General features: G+C 39.2%; 1 protein-coding gene across 13 annotated transcripts in view; it reads right to left on the reverse strand.

Moving 5' to 3' along the window:
- Nucleotides 1-20,804, reverse strand: part of CAMTA1 (calmodulin binding transcription activator 1) — an 842,290-nt gene that overhangs the window by 801,223 nt on the left and 20,263 nt on the right. For 11 of the 13 annotated variants that reach the window (XM_032394539.1, XM_032394577.1, XM_032394569.1 and 8 more), the window contains exons 2-3: nt 12,555-12,624; nt 7,413-7,531 (exon numbers count right to left, since the gene is read on the reverse strand). In XM_032394539.1, the coding sequence (XP_032250430.1) occupies nt 7,413-7,531; nt 12,555-12,624 (189 nt within the window). Of the gene's footprint in view, nt 1-380; nt 744-7,412; nt 7,532-12,554; nt 12,625-20,804 lie in introns of those variants that run through there. The other 2 variants (XM_032394618.1, XM_032394548.1) reach the window with 2 other exon arrangements.

Here is a 20,804-nt window from a genome sequence, read left to right on the forward strand (position 1 = left end):
CATATTGTTTCAGCTTTCAACTGAAAACTCTCCTCAAGCCCTCTTCTTCCCTCAGAAAAACAAGGCCCCAACTGGATCCTCACTTGCACTTGAACATTGTGAAAACAATCTCAGGACAAAGTGCTCTGTGTTAAGACCTGGACAAAAAGACAAGCTATTCTAATTTCAGCTCCAGCGCCACACAGGTATAGAAACTTGGAGGAGATACCAAAGAAGAACCTTGAGCCCCCTAAAAAGAGGCTGGCCACCCCTTGAGAGTGCTGACTCCACCAAGTCCAGAGAGAGGGAAAACCTGAGCTGTTGGGGTGATGAAAATGTTCCAGAATTACATGGTGGTGATGGCTGCACAACTGTGTGTAGACTATACTAAAAACCACTGAAGCATAGACTTGAAAAATAAAAATAAAGGATGATTAACAGCAAAAAATAAACAAACACACACCCCAGCTGGACCCAAGCCTGCCCTGAATGTCCTACACTCCCAAACAATTCTGAGAGCAACAGTGATTTAGCCTCCAAAACTGGAGAACGGGACTTACGACCTATCTCTAAAGGTCACTCAGCACAATCACAGCAGATGCAGGCGAGGCCAGGCAGGTGGCTTACCTCGCACTCAGCTGACTGGTGGCAGAGCCAAGACTAGACAGAACCAGTTCCTGATTGCCAGCTGTGTATCCCTTCCAAGAGATCAGTGGTCCTTGAGTTCACTAGGAAAGTTTTCACTTCACATCTTAATTTATAACCTGAAAAAATAAAACCTATAACCAATTTTTCTAACACACAGATCCACTGTTCAAGTCTGTGGTCTGTGATTACAATCACCTGGGTACCCGTTTAAGTTGTTCTCGGACTAATGAGAAAATCCAGAAGTGACCTTCAGACTAAATGATGTATTTGTACCGAGGCGTAACAACAGACTTCTAGAAATGCCTGCTGAGCCAAAATCAGTTTCTAAATAGTTCAATGGGGAGGGGGTGGGATCACTGCAGGGCACATGATAGTGTCATAGGCCAAATTCAAAAGACCCTGCCTGAGAACAGTCACTATTACATTCGTGTTGCAAGAGCAATTTGGTTTTGGCAAAACTTCTCCATCTCATTTAACTAATGTTGTTAATATAAATCTTATTAGTTTTCTGATCTTTTTTATGTAATATATTTACATTTGAGTTTTATATCTGCATAAGAACTCCAAGAGCTCAGAAATTTATACTGAGTTTTTGTATTTTTACACATTGCATTCATTCAACAAATATTTATGGAACACTGACTATGGGCCAAGTATTCTTCTAAGTGATACATTCTGAAGTAATATATAATAAAAACCACTGGGGTCAAAACTGAGGCAGATCCACAAGAATTTTCTTTCTTCAAAAAAATTTTTCTTTAAGATCTTACTCAAATGTTATGACCATTACTCTGCTCTCTGCAGGTTAAGATCTGCTTCTCCTCCCGTTCCTCAGAGCTAAACCCACTTGTCTCGACCTCTCCTCACCTGCCTTCCCCCAGAGATGTAGAAGGACATCTGCCCCCAGCATTTCAACATATCCAATCTCCCTCTACTACCACCAATGCTAAACTGATACAGGTTGTCTGATAAACAGGTGCATGCTCATTTGGATTTCGGTGTCCATTTACCTGACCTCATACTACTAAGTGAAACAGAGGAATTATAGTTAACCCAATTGCTACAAAATTACCACATTTAATTTGAAATTTGGTACAATATATTGTATTCAAAAATCAAACGGCGTCCCTCTTAAACTTGGCTCTCTGTGGTGCTGTTCATATCTGTGCTTTCCTATTTGCAATTGAACCAGGAGAGCCCCGCCTGGACTCTGAGAATAACTTGGGACCATTCAAACCGTTACAACTGCCAAAAGCTACACAAAACAAAGACCAACCTCAGGGTTAACTAACGTTCCGAGTCATCAAGGCCAAATACCTCACTCACCTTCATAACGCTAATACTTTTCAGTTTAGCTTGCATGGTGGAAGTCTGAAGAGTGCTAAATGATCCCCCCAAAATGTGGGTCTGTCTTTCAAAAAGATAACATATAAATACACTAGAAAAACCAATCATTGAAAAAAATTACAGCCCTTAAAACTATGACTCTATAAGGTATTCCAAGAGAAAAATTAAAAACACAAAAAACACTCAAGAATATATGGCTACACAAAAAAAATGACTAAAGAAATTTGAAAAGGTGGCTTCTTATTAAAACAACTGAAATGAAATATAATTTAATAAATCTCATAGTCTTAAAGTCCATTTGTCCATTTTTCTTACCTGAATATAAAAAATTGAAGGAAAAAAAAAGTATTCGGGCTTTAAAAAAGCAATTCTTTCCCTATAAAAAGCATTACACTTAGGGGTTTTTTTCTTCAGGTTCTTCGGCATCACTTAGACTATACCAGCGGAGAGTTATATGCTCTCTACACAGACATGTTTACCATTAAAAAGGAGGCATTTAATATGAAAATCTCTGAAGCTATCACCAACTGAAAACCTTTGATGCAACTTTCTTTAAGATCAGTACAAACTAGAATTCCATTTTGTTTACTTCCTCTAGAGAAACTCTGTATTAGAGGAAAAACAAAAAAAAAGAGCGTCAATAGTTCAAAAACAGTAGCACACAAAAGTGATTTGAACATTTAAGCAGAACATTTTCATTAAAAAGGTCTGTTGGTGTGCATTAGCTCGGCTTTGGAAGAATGCCATATGAAATCCAGATCCAGCGACTGGGGGAATGCAGTAGTCGTAGTTTAAGTCAAACAGCTAATTAATGACTAAACAAAAGAATTTCAGTCTGGACAACGTACATGGAGCACTAATATGTGTAATTATAAATAGTCATTTGTGCAATCAGAAAGTTGCATTAGCATAATTATCTCTGGCTCTGGGCCTTAAAAATATTAACTTAAAATGCAGAAACCTTATAATAGTTCACCTAATGAAGACGTGAATGCCAAACTGATTATGGAATAAGAGCCAGTTCTTCAACAATTTTGCTCTGTTTAATACATTCTTTCTCTCCTGCCCTGGATATAAAAAATCAAGCCTAACCCTCAAGTTACACACAGGTTCAAAATTTCTACTTTTAATATTTTTTTCATTATCCAGAGCCTACATATTAACATTCATTAAGAATCAAAACTATTTCCCTAAGAAATGAGTGCTACTTTTTTTGTAAGTAGGCTCCACACCCAGCATGGGGCCCAACGCAGGGGCTTGACATCAAGACCTGAGCTGAGATCAAGACCTGAGCTGAGATCAAAAGTCAGATGCTTAACTGACTGAGCCACCCCAGTGCCCCGAAATGAGTGCTACTTTTAAGAAAAACTTCATGCAAAAATATGTTTATGTATAATACTTGAAGATGTAAATAAATAAAGAAGCCAAACAATTCTATAAAACAAAAGGGTTAGAAATCACTAAACAGCTGCGAGATCTTGAGAAAGTCTGTTTGAAATTATTCTTTGGGACAGAACTGGAGAGAGGATGGGCTCTGAAATCAGGCTGCAAGGTTAGACTCTCAAGTCCACCACTCTGGGGCACATTATTTAACATCTTTATGGCTCAGATCTCCTCATCGATACAAGGTAATCACATAATCTGCCTCATAGGATGAATTCCAGGAAAAAATGTGATTATTCACATCAAGGACCCACCAGTGCCACACACACAGTAATGTTCAGTCAATGCTGGCTGCCATAATTACTGCCCCATCATCATCGTCACCCCTCCTTTATCGCCTGTAAGAACATGGGCAAAGGCTGTGTGTGGCTGAGAAAGCATAATCCACAATGATTTGTTTCTAGACACAACATTTATTTTGCAACTGCAAATAACATTCAGGAAGGGCAGGAGATTTTACCTATTCCAATGTGTTAAGAAAGGTTCCAGGAGCTTAGCTGGGCCCTAAGACCTCCTTATCTTCTGGTAGTCTTCCTTTTTAGTGACTTTCAGCTTCACCAAATGTTTGCATATGAACCCACAACACTAATCCTGTGTTAACCCTTTTTAATCCAAAATTAAATGACAGAACGGATTTGCCAAGTACACTAATGTGGTTAAGAGTTATGGGTCTTTGATTAAAAGCCAAGACAACATTATAACAGAATGAATGTTCCTAAGAATTAGTAAGCAACGTACAAGAAATTAAGCTCAGAGAGAGACAGGCCCTAACAAGTATGCTATCTTGACCAAATGAGTTAACCACTTTTTACCACTACACCCTCATCAGTAAAAGGAAATATGGCATATCTTGTAACATTATTATAAGGCTCAGAAATAATTATACACAGTGCCCAGCCACCAGCAAAAACAGGGACTCGATAAATGGCAACATGTGAATGGGCACAATCTCACTCTCTGTCTCTCAACAAAGACACAGTACAAAAGCTAGGTTTTCTCAAATCATCACGAATATTACAACACAGGTCTCAACAAAGGAATTTCTCAAAAGCATGGAGGAGTCACATTATACTCAGGACTTGAACTGTACAAACCCAGCAGAGAGCGGGCACAGAAGACGGAGACCCCTCAGACAGGCAACTCCAGCCACCAGGCTGCTCCGTAAACATATGCTGCACAGAGTGACACGGAAAACTGCAATCAGGTGTGCTGTCCACCGCCCTCCCTCCCTCACGCCTCTCCCAGTGACAGCACCTTGTCCCAGGAAAGGGGGATCTAAACCAGTTTTGGTACAACACTGCTCCCAAATACAAGCCGACTACTTCATGTGGTCCTCCACCAAAACACAGCAATCTATTCCAACCCCAGCAGGAAACGGGCCCTCACTAATGGCAGTATGACTAAACTTAACTCCATGAGCAATTCAAGAGACCTTATGGGCAACTCTGACTAAGCATGACTCTGCCGTAAATAGGACCAAAAGCCCCAGAGAGAGACAAGTCCATGGAAGGACGCTTCCTTCAGGTTTAGCAGGATGGCAGGCTGAAGAATGTGGGAAAATGCCAATACCCAGCTAGATCAAAGAAGGAAGTGCTTTAATAGAAGTACTGATTGTTTTATTCCTGTTATCCAAGCCAGTTCAAAAAAAAAAAAGACCGGTTACCATCACCACGTAACACTCTGCAGAATTAAGGACTCCTAAGTCTTCAGCTGTCACTCCCAGAGTCCCCTATTTTTCCTAAAGCCAAAAATAAACAAGAAAGAAAGCCAATGTCCTCTACATTGAAATGAAATATGGGCCAACCTTTAAATTCAGTTCTCTCATAAGAGTTTTTGTCAGCGTTGAGCTGACAAATTACTGAGAGAACAACGGGTCATGAGGGAAAAGGGTATGAGCCTTGGCCCCTGCCAGCTGAGCCACCCATCCTGCCTCCAGCCACCCTTGGGAACACACGTTGTTCACTGGCGTTTTCAGCAGCAGTGGTAGCTTGCACAAAACAATCCACATGTCCCAGAGCCCCTAGTTTTATGTTTCGCCAGAGAGGGGACCGAAGTTTCCTCTCTGGACAGGGACTTTTGCAACACTGTGACCTAAATCAGCAGTCTCCAAGGAGCTCTTTGGGCCAGGGTCCTAGAAGAAAGTACAGAACAGCTCCGTATTTCCTTTTAATCTCATCCTCTATAAAAATTCTTTATTAGGTGTTTTATAATGTATCTGAACTATGAGTAAAGGGGAACCTGTCAATAACCAGAGATAAATACATGAAAGGTGAAGTCCTGTGCAAGGATCTGAACAGTCTACCAACTGAGCTTCAGATACTGTGACTCCAGCTTCAGAAGACCCTAAAGACCACGAATTTTAATTAAGCGCTTGCTGGTTTCAAATACAATTTCAAGTCGTAATTAAAAATAAATTGCCAATTTCACATAAAACATAATACTGAAAAAATATATACCAATTATGTGTTTTGTTTCATTTATAAATAATCTAGAGCTAACATATAATAGTAAGGTAGCAGATCCATGTTTCAGGGAATACTAAGAAACATACTGAGTTTTTAAATAATTCATGACCTAGTTATGACCTACTGAATGGCTCCCAAATCATACTATTTTGCTGACAGAGTAATGATCTATGATTAAAACTAATTTTCAGTATATTTACTTTGTTTTCATGTTTAAAATCGTTAATCGATGACTGATTAAAACAACAGGCCTCTAAACTAGCTAATGTTTGTCAAGGTAAAAGTATTCTGTCTAAGGGGGAAATATAATTTATGCAAATAATCAAAATATACATACCTTAAAAGAAATTAAAATCAGTTGAGACAAGGTATCAAAGCTATGAGGGTCTACTGAGTATTTAAATCTGTAAACTAGGATTAAGTAGACAGACTTTCACCCATATAACCTCTTAAAACTCAAAACAAAAGCACTCCATGTCAAGAAGTTAGAACAAAATAATCTCAAAAAGATAAGGTAAGTAGGCAGCACTACTGTCTTCTTGTGTCTTTTAACAAAACTGAGGGCCCAATACAGAGCAGCGGGTTGTATTTAATTTAACTTGGAAGTGCATGTTGAACCAGCAACACAAACTGACTCAGACCAACTTTGGAAAACCAGTAATCACAGCCATCTGAACTAAAGGAATACAATTCCCAAATTGCAGCCATCTGAACTAAAAGGAATAAAATTCCCAAATTGCAGCCATCTGAACTAAAAGGAATAAAATTCCCAGATCACTGGACACATACCCAGTTCTCATCACCAACTAAATGCGTATTACCCTACATGGAAATATTCAGATTTCAAAATTAAAAAGATGACAAAGCAATCCACCCTTAATATTAAGACTCCCAGACTAAGATTTACCAAAAACAAGAAACATCATCCAAGAAGATACTTTCATTCATTCTACTTTACCAATCTTCTAATTGGATGCCAAATACACAATCTACCATACAGCCTCCATTCCTAATAAAAAAACTCCTATCATTAAGGTAAACCCATCAATTCTCCTTGCAAACTCTTTTTATCACAAAGGACTGTTGTGAGAGCTGTTTTGCTAATAAGAAGCCTGCCCTTCCCAATCCTAGAGAAACTTCACACTGTCAAGAAACTGCATGTTTTGTGGAACACTGGGGCTGTCTCTTTATTAATTCATGACAACATAAGAACTAGTGTTTAGCTGAGATGCAGGCAAGTTAACCACCAAATGTAAGACGCCAAAATGCAAGAGAACACAAGTATGGTAACTCATGCTACCTTAGTAAGTCAGCGTGCACATTTTATAGTTTTCAACGCCAGCCAAGCAGATTAGAGATAGTTCAAGAAACATGTTGGTGTCTGTTAAACCCAGATTAAATATTCTCATTTACAATCCCCTAGTTCAGTATTTTGATTTTAAAACTAATAAAAAGTAGTATACTATGCCAAATGACCTAACAACTTTGCCCTTAAAATAAGTGTACCCCTAAAAATAGAAATTTATCTACCTCATTAGTGTTCCAACGGTGCCTCTCTTTGGGTAAACTTGAACATTTCGGCAGACATTCAAGCAGCTTTTTCGGTAAAAAGATTTTTACATGACTACTATTGCTGTTCCCATGATCATCTATAAAGAAGAAAACAATAGATTCAGAGAAAATAATAGAGGAAAATCTCCTTTTAAGTATACTGGCAAGGTCAGAAACGGCAGCTTAGTTTGGTCACCGTGAGACCAAGAGCACCATTCCTCTTGGTTAACAATGCTCATTTACACACTGATCAGATAGGTGGCAGCAGGAATCTGGTCAAGAGGCTCTAAAATAAGATCCGAGCTTTTGCTCCATGACAAGCAAGTGAACAGGGAATATCCTAGCAGCTGCCCATAACCAGAACATTACTTTTAAAGGTTCTCCCACCAGGTTTCCATGAAGTACGTCCAAACTGCAAAAGGATTTAACCTCACAAAACCCAGAAATCTTCTATTAATCAGGTGAAAAAGTTTTAAGTTTTTTTAGGGAAAAGGAATTATAATAAAATATGACTATTTTATTCATAAACTAATACTACTTCATCCCCAAGAATACAAAGGAGACTTATCCTTTCAAAAGCAAATTACAAATCTTATAAATATAAGGAATTTAAACCTGCAGTTAGCTACCTAGGTAAATACAGAGGCTGGTCCTTCTAGCCTAAATCTAAAAACATACCATTTTAATTAACTTAATTTACATACACATATCTATTTAATTAATGTCTTTCATCAAAATGTAACTCTTCTAAATTAGTGAGAGAAAAGTTCATTACTTTCAGACAAGATGGTATGTCTGACTACCTGATAATCAGTCTCCTGGATACTTTCTAGAAGAGATCATTTCCTTTATGTATTATTTCATTCATTCATTCATTCATTTACAGATCATTTCTTGTTTCATTCCCATAACAAAGTCCCTCTGCCTGGCTCAAAATTTCTTGCCAGTTTTGGCACATTTAGGTCAAAGTTTAGAATTACCCAGTCCAATTTTTTTTTTAATGCTAAATGGAAGCCCCAATATCCAAAGTGCAATGCATAACCAGGTACTAGGAGCAACACATTAAAATACGAAAGACTGAATCTGCTCCAGAAAATCATAGTTAAAATAACTTATTCTGATATTAAAAGTTGTAATAAAAACACTGACCTCCAAATCAAGAATCCAAGATTCTGACCCAGTTCTGCTACTTTCTAATTGTGTGACCTTGGGTAAGTTACTTAATATTCTCAGTTTTCCAAATCAAGGAGAATTAAGTCATCTCTACTTCTCCTCCAGGCATAAATCCCTATGAAATTTACTGCCATTCAATAAATTTAAATGCCTTACAATTAAAGAACCTTACATAGACATACAGGAATTAGTTAATAATATTAAAAGTGAAATACAACAATATATCTTTCCAGTCATTTACTGTAATTTTGTTTAGCATAGCCTATTTTTTGAACATGTGAAAAACACAGAAGAATAAAAAATTTTCTACAATCACAACAAAATCTTCTCCAAACATTTTTCATCTGATTAACAGATTTCTTCTCAAGGAAAAGACCTTAACAGAAAAATATTGGGCACAGAAATAAAGTCTGAAAAAATTTACTACATAATATGGAAATATTTTAAAGGGAGGAACTTAAGAGAACTGTAGCATACTAAATCTTTTTTGGTCCATGAACTACATAACCAATTGAATTATAATGCCCAATCCTCTATTTCTGTAAGCAGTATAAAAACTTGAAAAACTTAAAAACTGACTGCTTTTAAGAATCCAAAATCTTCATAGCAAAATAAAACTTTTTAAAAATCTTGCTATGAAACCAGAAAACAAAGTGTTCAACTAAGAGAATGTTCATAGAAAGTTCTGTATTAATTACCCTCTATAAAACCAGTGTAGTATTATGTGCTTATGCATGCTCCCTGCACTTCATCCTCCCAAGGGAGGCACCATGGGCCATAAAACTTTAAAGCACAGAATACCAAATCACATGAGCCAATACCTCCCTTCTCTCTTCCCCTAAAGAGGTTTTATTCTTTTTTTTTTTTTTAATCTCCCATGATGTGTACAATTCTGAAAGTAGAGGTAAAATTCTAAAATCTATACTCAATTCAAATAGTCACCATTTACAGGATGCCTTTTATGAAAACAGTATTACACTAGGTGCTCAATCAATAGGCTTACTCTGAACTGTATATGACTAGTCATACCTCCGAGAAAACTATTATTTAAAGTGTAATTTTGAACAATAATGAACAGAAAATTAAACCCCAGCTTCTATTTTTATGTTGGTGATTACAACCCGATGTTAATTATCTGTTCTTTTAAGCCTCCTTGAGGGACCCAGCTGTCCTGTGGCTATAACACACAGGCGTGTGTGTGTGTGTACCCCTACATATGTGTACACACATGTACATACACCCAGACACATGTGCTCTGCCTGTGTATACATATGTGTACAGACACACATGTGTGTACATGTGCACATGTGCGCACGCACGTGGAGCAAGAGAAAGAGATACTCTTCTCAACAGCACAACTAACTGCCACAGAAGAGGCTTCTGTCTTCCACTCTGATACGAAATCAGGCAGTGGTGAATCAGCCCAGAAGCTTTTCAAGAGGAAAAGGAGAATGGCTGTGTGAGCACTGTCCCAATCACAGTTCCAAATATAGCACTTTACGGGAATGGGCAGCCATGGGTCAAAAGGAAGAGGAGTACGACAGGCCAATGGGTTCCCCTTAATCAGTTTTTAAACTGTGCTACTTCCAGAATTTTAGGTTCATGCTGAATATAAATTCATGTTTTTTAGAAACATAACAATGGGTATATTTTCCCACTGTGTATTATGAAGATGGCAATTTTAATAGTGGGGAAAGAATATCAGGAACTCAAACAGGCAGAATCTTAAAACTCGTATTTTCAAATTTCAGTTTTTCCAGTTACAGTGTGATGGGAGAGCAACTCTGCTTTTCACACCAGAAAAGAACTGCTCACATGGCCATACTGTGCAAAACTGTGTTTTTTAATTAAAAGCTGCTTTTTAATGTTTTTGGAATAACTATAAATGATACAACAATTAGATAAATTCATGTGCCAGTTTTTAAATGTTTGTCTCAGTACTAAGACTATTAACAGTATCTTGAGTTAACAATGAAAATAAGGTATATACCGGTTTCAACTGCATCTCAGCATTTAATCCAAATACTTAAACTTTGACACTGCAACATGGAAGTGTCAACCAAAGACAGTAAAATATTTCATTATCATTATCTGGGAAATATGTGTGTATGATATATGACTTCACAAAATAGTTTTCTAACCTACTTCACAATAAAAATAACTAGTGAAGCTCTTGAAATTGACAGATGATGTGCTTGGCTGACAGCTATAATTCTAGAGACTGAACCATCCTTTCCAGACAACCTTCAAATATTTTCCGAACAATAATTTTAGAGGCATCGTACAATTTAACTAAAACATGCAAAAATGCTCATTCACTTAAGTAGGCAAAAGGTAGAATTCTTATTTCCATGTTTTATTTCAAAAAACCAAAACTCACATTACCAAACCCTTAATTTAAATCAAAAAAGATAATATTCAAACTCCCTCCTTGGAACACACTATTGACTCCTGTAAGGGAAATTATAACTATATTAACTCTAACCTGGAAACGATAACATCCATTTTATTTTGATTGATAATTAATAAAAATTAAGTAATTTTGGTTCCGTGAATAATCATGAACACTGTTATTCAATCAAGTCAATTATGATTAATCTCTCAACCTCTAGACCAAACTGTTCAAAATAAGTTGGTATAACAGTGTATCCAATTGCTAAATCTTATTGGGAATACATGTGATCAACAACTTGGAATGGCAAAATTAAAAGGAAGCTCTATGATTTTTCTGTTCAGCTCTAATTATTATGTGCTTAGATTTAATTAGTAGGCTAGGAGCTGATTCAGGAAAACACAAGCACATATTGTTGTATTCAAGTCAGCACAGCGCTCACAGCAGCAAATACCGCCGTCACTAACCTAAGACCTTCAAACCACTATGCATCCAAAATAAATATTAATTAAGCAACAATGTGCTTAATTATGTGCCAAGCATCGGTATGGTATCCCTCTAAAAGAAATTCTCCAAAATGAATTACTCAATTGTAATTATCTAAAAGACTTTTGAAGTTGAAAAAAACAAAAAATAGTTTTTGTGGGTTTTTTCCATAGAAAACATAACTGGTTTTCTATTTAACAACCCCTTTCCTCTCCTTAGAGTGTGTGATCGTCAAATCTCACCCTGTCTTTTTTTAGGTGGCCCAAGTTTACCCTCTCCCTGTCAATCATACCACCAAATCTCTGGTCCGGGTTTAGGTCAACTCCTAACTCAGGTTCAATAAGCTTCTCCCTATTTATCTGCATTTACATTTTCAATTAAAAAATATGCAAGCGGAGGCAGATAAAGTGGGAGCACAGAAGTTGTGCAATCGATTGCTTCAATTTGGGTTCTGGGGCATCCTCTCCTGCTTCATTCTATTCAATTTCAATTTGAGCTGCATGTGATCAAGTAAACTTATTTTCTACTCTTTATTAGGAAGTAAACATTTGTGGGACTCTACATCAAGCATCCAGAAAGGATTTTACATTGCGTTCTCTCATTTAATTTTCACAATTACCCATCAGGGCATAATTACCCCCATTTTACAGAAGAACCTAAGGTTCAGATTAACTTGCCCAGGAGCCGCAGCTAGTGACTCAAATGGGATTCAAACATGACCTGTGGCTTCTCCCACAATACCACACGGCTCCCACTTGAAGTCACAGGAATTGGATCCTAGAATTACAGAACTGTCGTATTAGTATCTAACACTGGCAGAGTGCTTTGAATTTCCCATGTGATTATACCCTTTGCCTTTTTGAACCCTCACAGAAACTTGACACAGGGAGTATTATTTTGCTACCCCCAGAAGGATTAAGTAACTCATCTAAGATCACACAGCAAGTTAAAGGCAGAACCCAGTCCCCTAACACCTGGTCACAGGCTATTTCTACTGTACTACCACGATGGAATTACTCTTACTGCCAAGCCCACCCCTTCCTGTAAGTCAAAAGCTTTTCGAATCCTACCTTCTAGAGGTGGCACGGTGTTGAGAACACAGTAGGTGCTAGTTCCGCAGAATACACTTTGGGAAACGCTCTAAGGAAACAGAAAATAAAATGTAAAACTAATCTTTGAAAAAGATATATACTGGCTCTTCTGTGATACTCCTGCCAAAGATGCAAAACCTGAATCTAATCATAAGGAAACATCAGACAAATCCAAATTGAGGAACATTCCACAAAATGACTGGCCTGTAATCTTCAAGAGTGTCAAGGTCATGAGAGTCAAAAAGGACTGAGAACTGTTCTGTATTAAAGGAGTCTGAAGAGACAACAGAGTGTGACCCAGGCTCCTGACTGGACCTTTCTCTACAAAGGTCACCACGGGGTCACCTGGCACAGCAGGAGCATCTGCGGATCAGAGGGTAGAAATGTCTCCGTGTTAGTTTCCTGATTTTGATCACTATATAGTGGTTACAGAGGAGAATGCTCTCATCTCTGGTTGGCAGGAAATACATAAGCAAGTATGTAAGGATGATGAAACATACCAGCAACTTATTCTCACGTGGTTCAGGGGGAAAGAGCTCTTCACACTATACCTGCAATTTTCCTGAGGGTTTAAGAGTGTTCCAAAATGTATGTGTGTAAAAAAAAAAAGATACATGCTGGTGAACACATATTATGTGTATAATTTTTTTAATAGGGACCATATGTGCTTGTACATACAGGAAATGTTTGCTAAGAAGAACCAATGCTGTATTCATTCTGTAGTTTAGTCAGGATTCAACAACATTGCTAACCATTTCCCAATAGTGCGCCCACCCCCCAACTCATTCCAAAGGATTTAATGAGTGCCAACGAACAGTACGGCAGGTGCAGTAAGTCAGGAGGAAGTTGGAAGACCAGGTCTCTGCTCTCAGGCTGCTTCATGTAAATAAAATTAAACTTTTCATGTAAAAAACTATACAACAGTAACTTTAAAAAAGGGAAAACAATTTCTGGGAGTCTTGACAGTCAGGTCCTAAAAATATCCTTCTTCAGTTGCAGTATTAAAAATTTTTTTAGATTATTCATCCTGCATTATAAACCAGATACGTATATACTTAGGAAACCAAGGACAGTTTATAAACTCAACTGCCACCCTCAACATTTTATATTTAAAATATGAAAAGCTCAGTTCTCTCACTTACTAGCTATCCTTGGAAAAGTAAACTAACCTCTCTATATGACCTCATCAAAAAGGGTAGTGACGGTGCTCTCCTATCTCACCGTTTTTGGGAGAATTACATGGGATGATGTGTACAAAGTGCTTTAAATTCAAAACTACAAAACAAATATGAAGTGCTATTGTTTCTGTGCTTAGTAAGAATAACCCTTAACAATGTTAACATTTTCTAAGAACTGAGGATTGCCTGAATTTTTTGTGCCAAAGAGAGTATTGAAATCTGACTAAATTGACCTCTATGAATTTTTAATTTCCCTCTCCTTATATCCATGATCAAGTGCTTCATTCACCACAGAGCAGGTCTTTCTCCACAATGTGACTGCTAGCTACCAGGATAACCATCAGCTCCCTAATTATTTACTGTTTCTGGAAAATTCTTGTTCAAGGGCTTTTAATGTCTCTTCCTCTGTTTGATTTAATCAACAGTGATGCCTACTGATCAGCAACCTGTGGTAACAGCTGAGCCTAAGAATTCTCCCTATAAACTGTGGACTAAGCTCAGAATTCATGTATCCTTTGGAAAATCAACATTCACCTCTTCCCATGACTGTGAGTGTGGAATTACAGGACATTATAAAGCATGGCTGATGTAAAGCCAACAGCAGTCTGACTTCAAGTAACATCTGCAAGAGCTGCCAGCAACAGCCTTCTAACCACAGAATGCAACATCTCATCTTAATGTCCTTTCGGAATTGAAACTTGAAATTTTATGATGTTAAAAAGAATGTGCTACACTCAAGGCTTAACGTTTTCTGGCTTCCTATTACCCAAAAAAGATAGTATAAGTTTACCACTTAACAAGACATCTTAACAACGGTCTTAACATCAAAAGATTTAAAAATGACTAACGTACACTGGGACACACTAATGAATGGCTTCATAAAAAAGGACTTTTACACCTAACTTCAAAGTTCGACAATACGTAAATGAGCAGTAAAACATACCAAATAACAAATCAGAAGAATTAAACGCTAAAAAAAGAAAAGTAACAGAAATATCACAATCAACCATGACTTCTCTTCAACACTGGCATAATAAAGTCTTAATAGTTAACCAGAAAAGGAAGTCACTCACATAAACTGAATGAAATCAAGTCATTCTATCCTCAAAAACACCAGGTTCTCAGGGGAAAAAAACTAAAACAGAAGAAAACTTCCATGAGAAATGGCTACCTTATATTGAAGACCCACAGGCCAGACTCTGGGATAGGCCTTTCATTCTGAGGACCCTCAGATCGATTTGTAAAACCTGTTCATAACACCAAGCCAGAGGTGGCTCTGGGAGGGAGGAGCACCAGTCTGAGGGTCTGCAGAGTGGAGCCTCTATCCCAGTACCACTAACTGCTGAGGTCTGAAGCAAACAGCTGGCCTCTCTGTCCCCAGGACAACATTCTAAGTGCAAGTTCAAGGGCAGATCTGGGTCCAAGTCCACCCTCAGCTGCACATCTCCATGCTGCCCTCCCTGGCTGACTCTGCAGCTCAACCATCCTTCAGGAGCCTTCCAATGACAGGTCACCCTGCTGGTGCTATGTGAGCAGCCCACATTTCCCTCTGTATCACAATTCCTTCTATTTGTCCTACAAATGTTAAAGGAGTACCTAATGTGTGCCAGACACTGTCCTAGGAGCTGGGACCTAGCAGTGAACAAGACAAAGGTCCTACCCTCATGGGGTCCCTGCCAGTGGGAGAAGCGGGTGGTAAGCGGGGTAAATGCTATGGATATAAAATGCGTGACGCATGATGGTGAGAAATCAGATAGGGAAAACACCATTTCTGAACATATATCCATGCATGGAGTAAAAGGCCTCCTTGACTGAAGCATTAAGAAAGCTGGCTTCTGGGGCGCCTGGGTGGCTCAGTCCATTAAGCGTCTGCCTTCGGCTCACGTCATGATCCTGGGGTCTTGGGATCGAGCCCCACATCCGGCTCCCTGCTCAGCGGAGTGCCTGTTTCTCCCTCTCCATCTGCCTGCCACTCTGCCTACTTGTGCTCATTCTCTCTCTGTCAAATAAATAAATAAAATCTTTAAAAAAAAAAAAAAAGAAAAGAAAAGAAAGCTGGCTTCTCTCATCAACCAGATGAGCGGCTCTCAGCTTGGCTGCATGTCAGTCGTCCAGGGAGATTTTCTGAATGCTGATGCCCAGGCTGCAATCCTAACCAGGTAAGTCAGAATGTGTGAGGCTGGAACCCAGGCATCAGTATTTGTGACAGGTTCCCAAGTGATCCCAAGATGTATCCAAAGATGGGAACCACTAAAATAAACAGCTATGTGACTCTGGGCAACTCCCTACTTTAACTAGTTTCTTCAAGAGTAAAATGGGGGGTTGACCTTCAACAGAGCATCTCCAACTTTAATGAGCATGTGGGTCACCTGAGGGCCTTGTTAAAATGCAGGTTCTGATTCACAGGTCTGAGTGTGGCCCTGCCCTGTGCCTCTGAGAGGCCCCCCGGTGATGCCCATGCCATGATTCAGGGCCATACCCTGAGTATCAGGAACTAGACCGTTTTCTAAAAGATCAGGAATTCACTTAAAAAGATCCTTCCAGTCATAACATTCCTCCATAATTTTATGAATTCCTAACAGACTAAAAAAACACATTTGCCTGTTAACACAAACTATAATACAAAACTATACCAGAAAATTCAAGCAAGATAATTAAAAGAAACTACAGGGATGGTTACTCAATTAATATAGTGTCCAGCGTCTCTAGAAGTGCCCAAGAGGGGAGAAACAGAAGCTCTATAAAATATATTCCCTGCCTTCAAAAAATACTCTACCTAAAGTTGCAGACATACTAAAAAAATGTCATGAAGAAACAATACATGGTTTATTAGCGGCTAAAAGGAGCCGCTGGTCAGATGGTAGCAGTACAGAAACTAAGTAACTGTGTACCAAGCACAGATTCTTCGGAGGAATGGACCCTCTTCAGAGAACCTAGGTCAGGGTGTGACACATAGCTTTGGGATGATAGAATAAATGAAACAAAATGCTACATAGTAAGAAGTGATTACGGGCTTTTGAACACAGAGGGTGCTTGATGAAAACTGTATTTCCAGTTCTTTGAAATAAGGACTCTGAATGTTTTAAGTCTCCATAGAGTCTCTTTAAAGCCAACAGAGGCCCCACACAGCTCATTAAATCAAAGAGAGAGGCCACACTGATACTCAATAAACCACTTGTATCAATTAGAAATGATACATTAAAAAACTTTTGCCACATATTTTATCATGACTTAAACTGATTCTTGAAATTCACTGGTCATTTCATATAACATGACATATAAGTAATCAAAATTAAAGTGGAGTCCGAAATTCTTAGCACCTTGAGTGAACTCACCAGTGTTGCCTAGCATTCTACCCATTATGCCTAGATCAGTTAGGGAGGCTACTCAGAGCAAACTGTGTCATGGCTCAAATACTATAAATATTTACTTCTTGCTGGTGTAAAGTCCAAAACAGGTGTTGGTGATCAGTAGAGGGCTCCCCTCCAAGCAGCGGCTCTGGCACCCGGCACCCTCCTAAGTCACTAGGCTCTCCTGCCTCTGCTGGCCCAGGGGAACCATGCCTGGAGGGTTTTCCGGGCCAGGCCTGAAGTGGCACGCTTCCCTGCTCTCACTCCATTGGCTAACATTTGGCCACAAAGCCACGCCTAACTGCAAGAGAGGCTGGGAAATGTGGTCTGGCTACATGCCCAGGAAGAGGAGATGGATTTCTTGATCAGCTAGCAGTCTCTTGCACAATGCCATTTGTGTGCTTTTTTTTTAATTACAGAAGAATCACTCCTTTCAGAAATGTCTTCTGTTAACCTACAACTCCACCTTTAATCCCTAAGGCTATTCAGCAGCTAAAACCAATCTACTAGTTTTTCGTCTCTGATAAATGTTTTTCTAACATACTCAAAGTAAGACTTATCTCAAGGGCATCCTTAAAGGGATGTCTGGCTTTTGGTCCCGGTATCTCCAGTACTTAATACTTAACGTCTGGCACACAACGGAAGCTCAAATGATGGTTGAATTCCCAGATGAATGACATTCCCAGAAGCTCATGGAAAGGAAAAAGAGTGGCCCCATGTCTTATCATGGTGATGGTGGGATTTACTGCAGCCACCAGCCTTTCTAAGACCCTCTCTCCCTCCCCTAATGCTGCCCTGAATTGCCACCCATCCTCTAGTCCCCTAACAATCAAGCAGTAAGACAAAAGCTACTTTAGACCCACCAAGAAGAACTAAGGGGTAAAAATACTCTTAACAGTGTTCACAGACACCAAGAGAGCCAATATTAAAACATTTCTGGTGAAAGCACAGGCCTGCCAAACAAAAAGGAACACGAGGTCTGGCAAAGGCCCTGCTCTGGAGACACTCTAAAATCGGGCTAAAGATCTCTGAGACTGTATCCCTAAACACAAGTAACTTTATCCTTTTTCTGAACCACAAAAGGTTAGTGGGGGAAAAAATTAGATGGTACAGTACAAAAATACTTTGTGCTCACATATTACCTCATTTCAAGAAGTTTAAAATAGACCGTAGGTGCTACTATAACAACCCTGACAACATTCCTGTGGGACAGACAAAGTTAAAGTACGTACTCAAGTTAAAGGGAAAACCGTCTGATAGGTGGCTGACTCCCTACTACCAGGGCTGGCTCAATAAAAAAGTGAAGGAGTAACCTCTAAGGTAATTGGGGCACAAACCATTTTAGGCTCTCAAATTGAGTTCAACACCTAGAATTGAGTTCAAAAGCAAACAACTAGCTACAACAGACCACAGAACAGCTGAAGTTCTAAGAAGCTCACACAGGAACTAATACTACAATATATCAAGCCTGATTTATGACCTGAGAAATCACATTAATTGATTCACTATTACCAGAGATTCATGTAAAGCGTATTTAAAGTGATTTCAGAATGAAAAAAAAAAAAATTATTCTTTCTAGATATGAATCACAGTATCATTAGAATTTTCATAAATTTAATTTGGCTAGGAAGCCACTATACTCAGTATTCTGAAAATAATCAAAGAGCACTTATTAAATGTCCACATTTGTACAGATTCTAGTAGAACATACTCAGAAAAAACTATATAAAATTTAAAATTACACTATTTTAGCAGCACTTATCATTACTAGCACTAATGATAACAATTTTTTTTAACTCCTCAAAGACAGAGCACTATAAAATATCAACAAAATCAGCCCAATAAACTAGGCATTCTATTTGATATTATATACAAATAACAAGCATTTCCGTATATAAAATCCTATTTTGGCCCCAGCAGGTAGCAGAGCAGACATGATGCCTATTCTAGAAAAGGAGACACCACAGCATGGTTACAGACACTTGTCAAGGCCCCTGGCTAGAAAGGAGCAGAGCAAAAACCAGGAGCAGGTGTTCGCATACACTCTTATGCTGTCTCCACGAGAACAAAGGTTCTCTCCCTAAAGATGAAATAATGCTTCTCCATGAGGAAACGGTGCAGAAGTTTGGGCAGAGAAAGTACACAAGGCACTCTGACAGAAAAGCTAAAGCAAATGTAGACACTGAGGGATGTCCAAGAATATCGAGTCCCTAAACGGGGAGTTCAGCGTCCCAAAGGAAAGGCGAACGAGGGAAGGCACCGCAGCACACACATGCCTAGCTGTTGATCTGGTGGAAAGATTTTCCGTGCGCCTCAAGTATTTTTCAGTCCATGAACTACAGACCACCCATCACCTATCACCACTTGCTACTGCCCAAAAACTAAAACCTCATCAAAACTAAAGGGGAGAATGGCACTGTTTCTCATAACAGAGCAATGAGGCATACGCCAAGAAAATGGTAGCCGCACTCCCCGGAATGGAACTCGGCTATGTGGGAACCTCACCTAATCCGCACACAGCCAGAGCTAGGAAGGAAGCCAAGACGCACTCTGAGGCCAAAAGAGATTTTTACAAAGTCCACGCACAAAAGCTCCCACACCTCACTGTGAGAAAGGCTCTCTGATCCGTATTCCTAGCTTGATTACTATTAAACTACTCACAGTTCTAATAAGCTTAATTATCAGGTTGCCAAGCCCAGAGAAGATCAGAAACAACAAATGAGAAGGGGAAAGGATAGCTAGAAACTGACAGATCCAGTAGAAGCAAAAGAGTGACAAGGGAGAGCAAGGACAGATTTTTCACAAACAATAAAAACTGGATACAAGGGCTTGAAAGGTACAGCAGTTTGGGGTCATTTATGATAAAAGCAAACACTACTCAAAAGGCCCTAAAAATAGCACAGTATTAAATAAAGCCCAGTTCAATAACTTAAGTACAACATAACGAACCCATGTTAACAAGTAAAATGTACATTAAAGTCCACATATCCTACTGAACCTGGGGTTGGGGGGAGAAAGCACAGTTTAACACCTGTGTCTGCATACCACTTTACATTCAATAAAATACTTCCATATGAAACCTCATTTGGTCCTCACAACATGCTAAGGCAAGCAAGGCAGATACCTCCACTGACCAAAAACTGGCTGGTAAATTATTCAATTTTAGCAAGGCAGAAGGGTTTATCGATGGCACTTTAATAATACAGTCTGTTAATCTGGTTAACAGGAAAGAGCACCTCAAGAGGCACCTACCCGCCTTGTTAAGGATGAAGAGAGAGGACAGGGAAGGTCTCCTGAGAAATGTCACCAACAACTGTACCTGAACTGAACACTCACCTGGACCTTCACCTCCAAAACTTCCCTCTCTAAAACTTCCCATCCTGGGGTACCTGGGTGGCTCAGTTGGTTGGGTGACTGCCTTCGGTTCAGGTCATGATCCTGGAGTCCCGGGATCGAGTCCCATGTCAGGCTCCCTGCTCAGCGGGGAGTCTGCTTCTCCCTCTGACCCTCCCCCCTCTCGCGCTCTCTCTCTCTCTCTCTCTCATTCTCTCGCTCTCAAATAAATAAATGAAATCTTTAAAAAAAATAAAACTTCCCATCCTGCCATCTGCAACCTACAGGGCCTCTTTCTGAAGAACAGTCCTATGCCTTCTAGTGCCATCTTCCCTCCTGTGGTGGACAAACTCTATGATGAGCCCTCC

This window comes from Phoca vitulina, unplaced genomic scaffold (assembly GCF_004348235.1).
Source record: "Phoca vitulina isolate PV1807 unplaced genomic scaffold, GSC_HSeal_1.0 scaffold2, whole genome shotgun sequence".
Classification (NCBI taxonomy): Eukaryota; Metazoa; Chordata; class Mammalia; order Carnivora; family Phocidae; genus Phoca; species Phoca vitulina.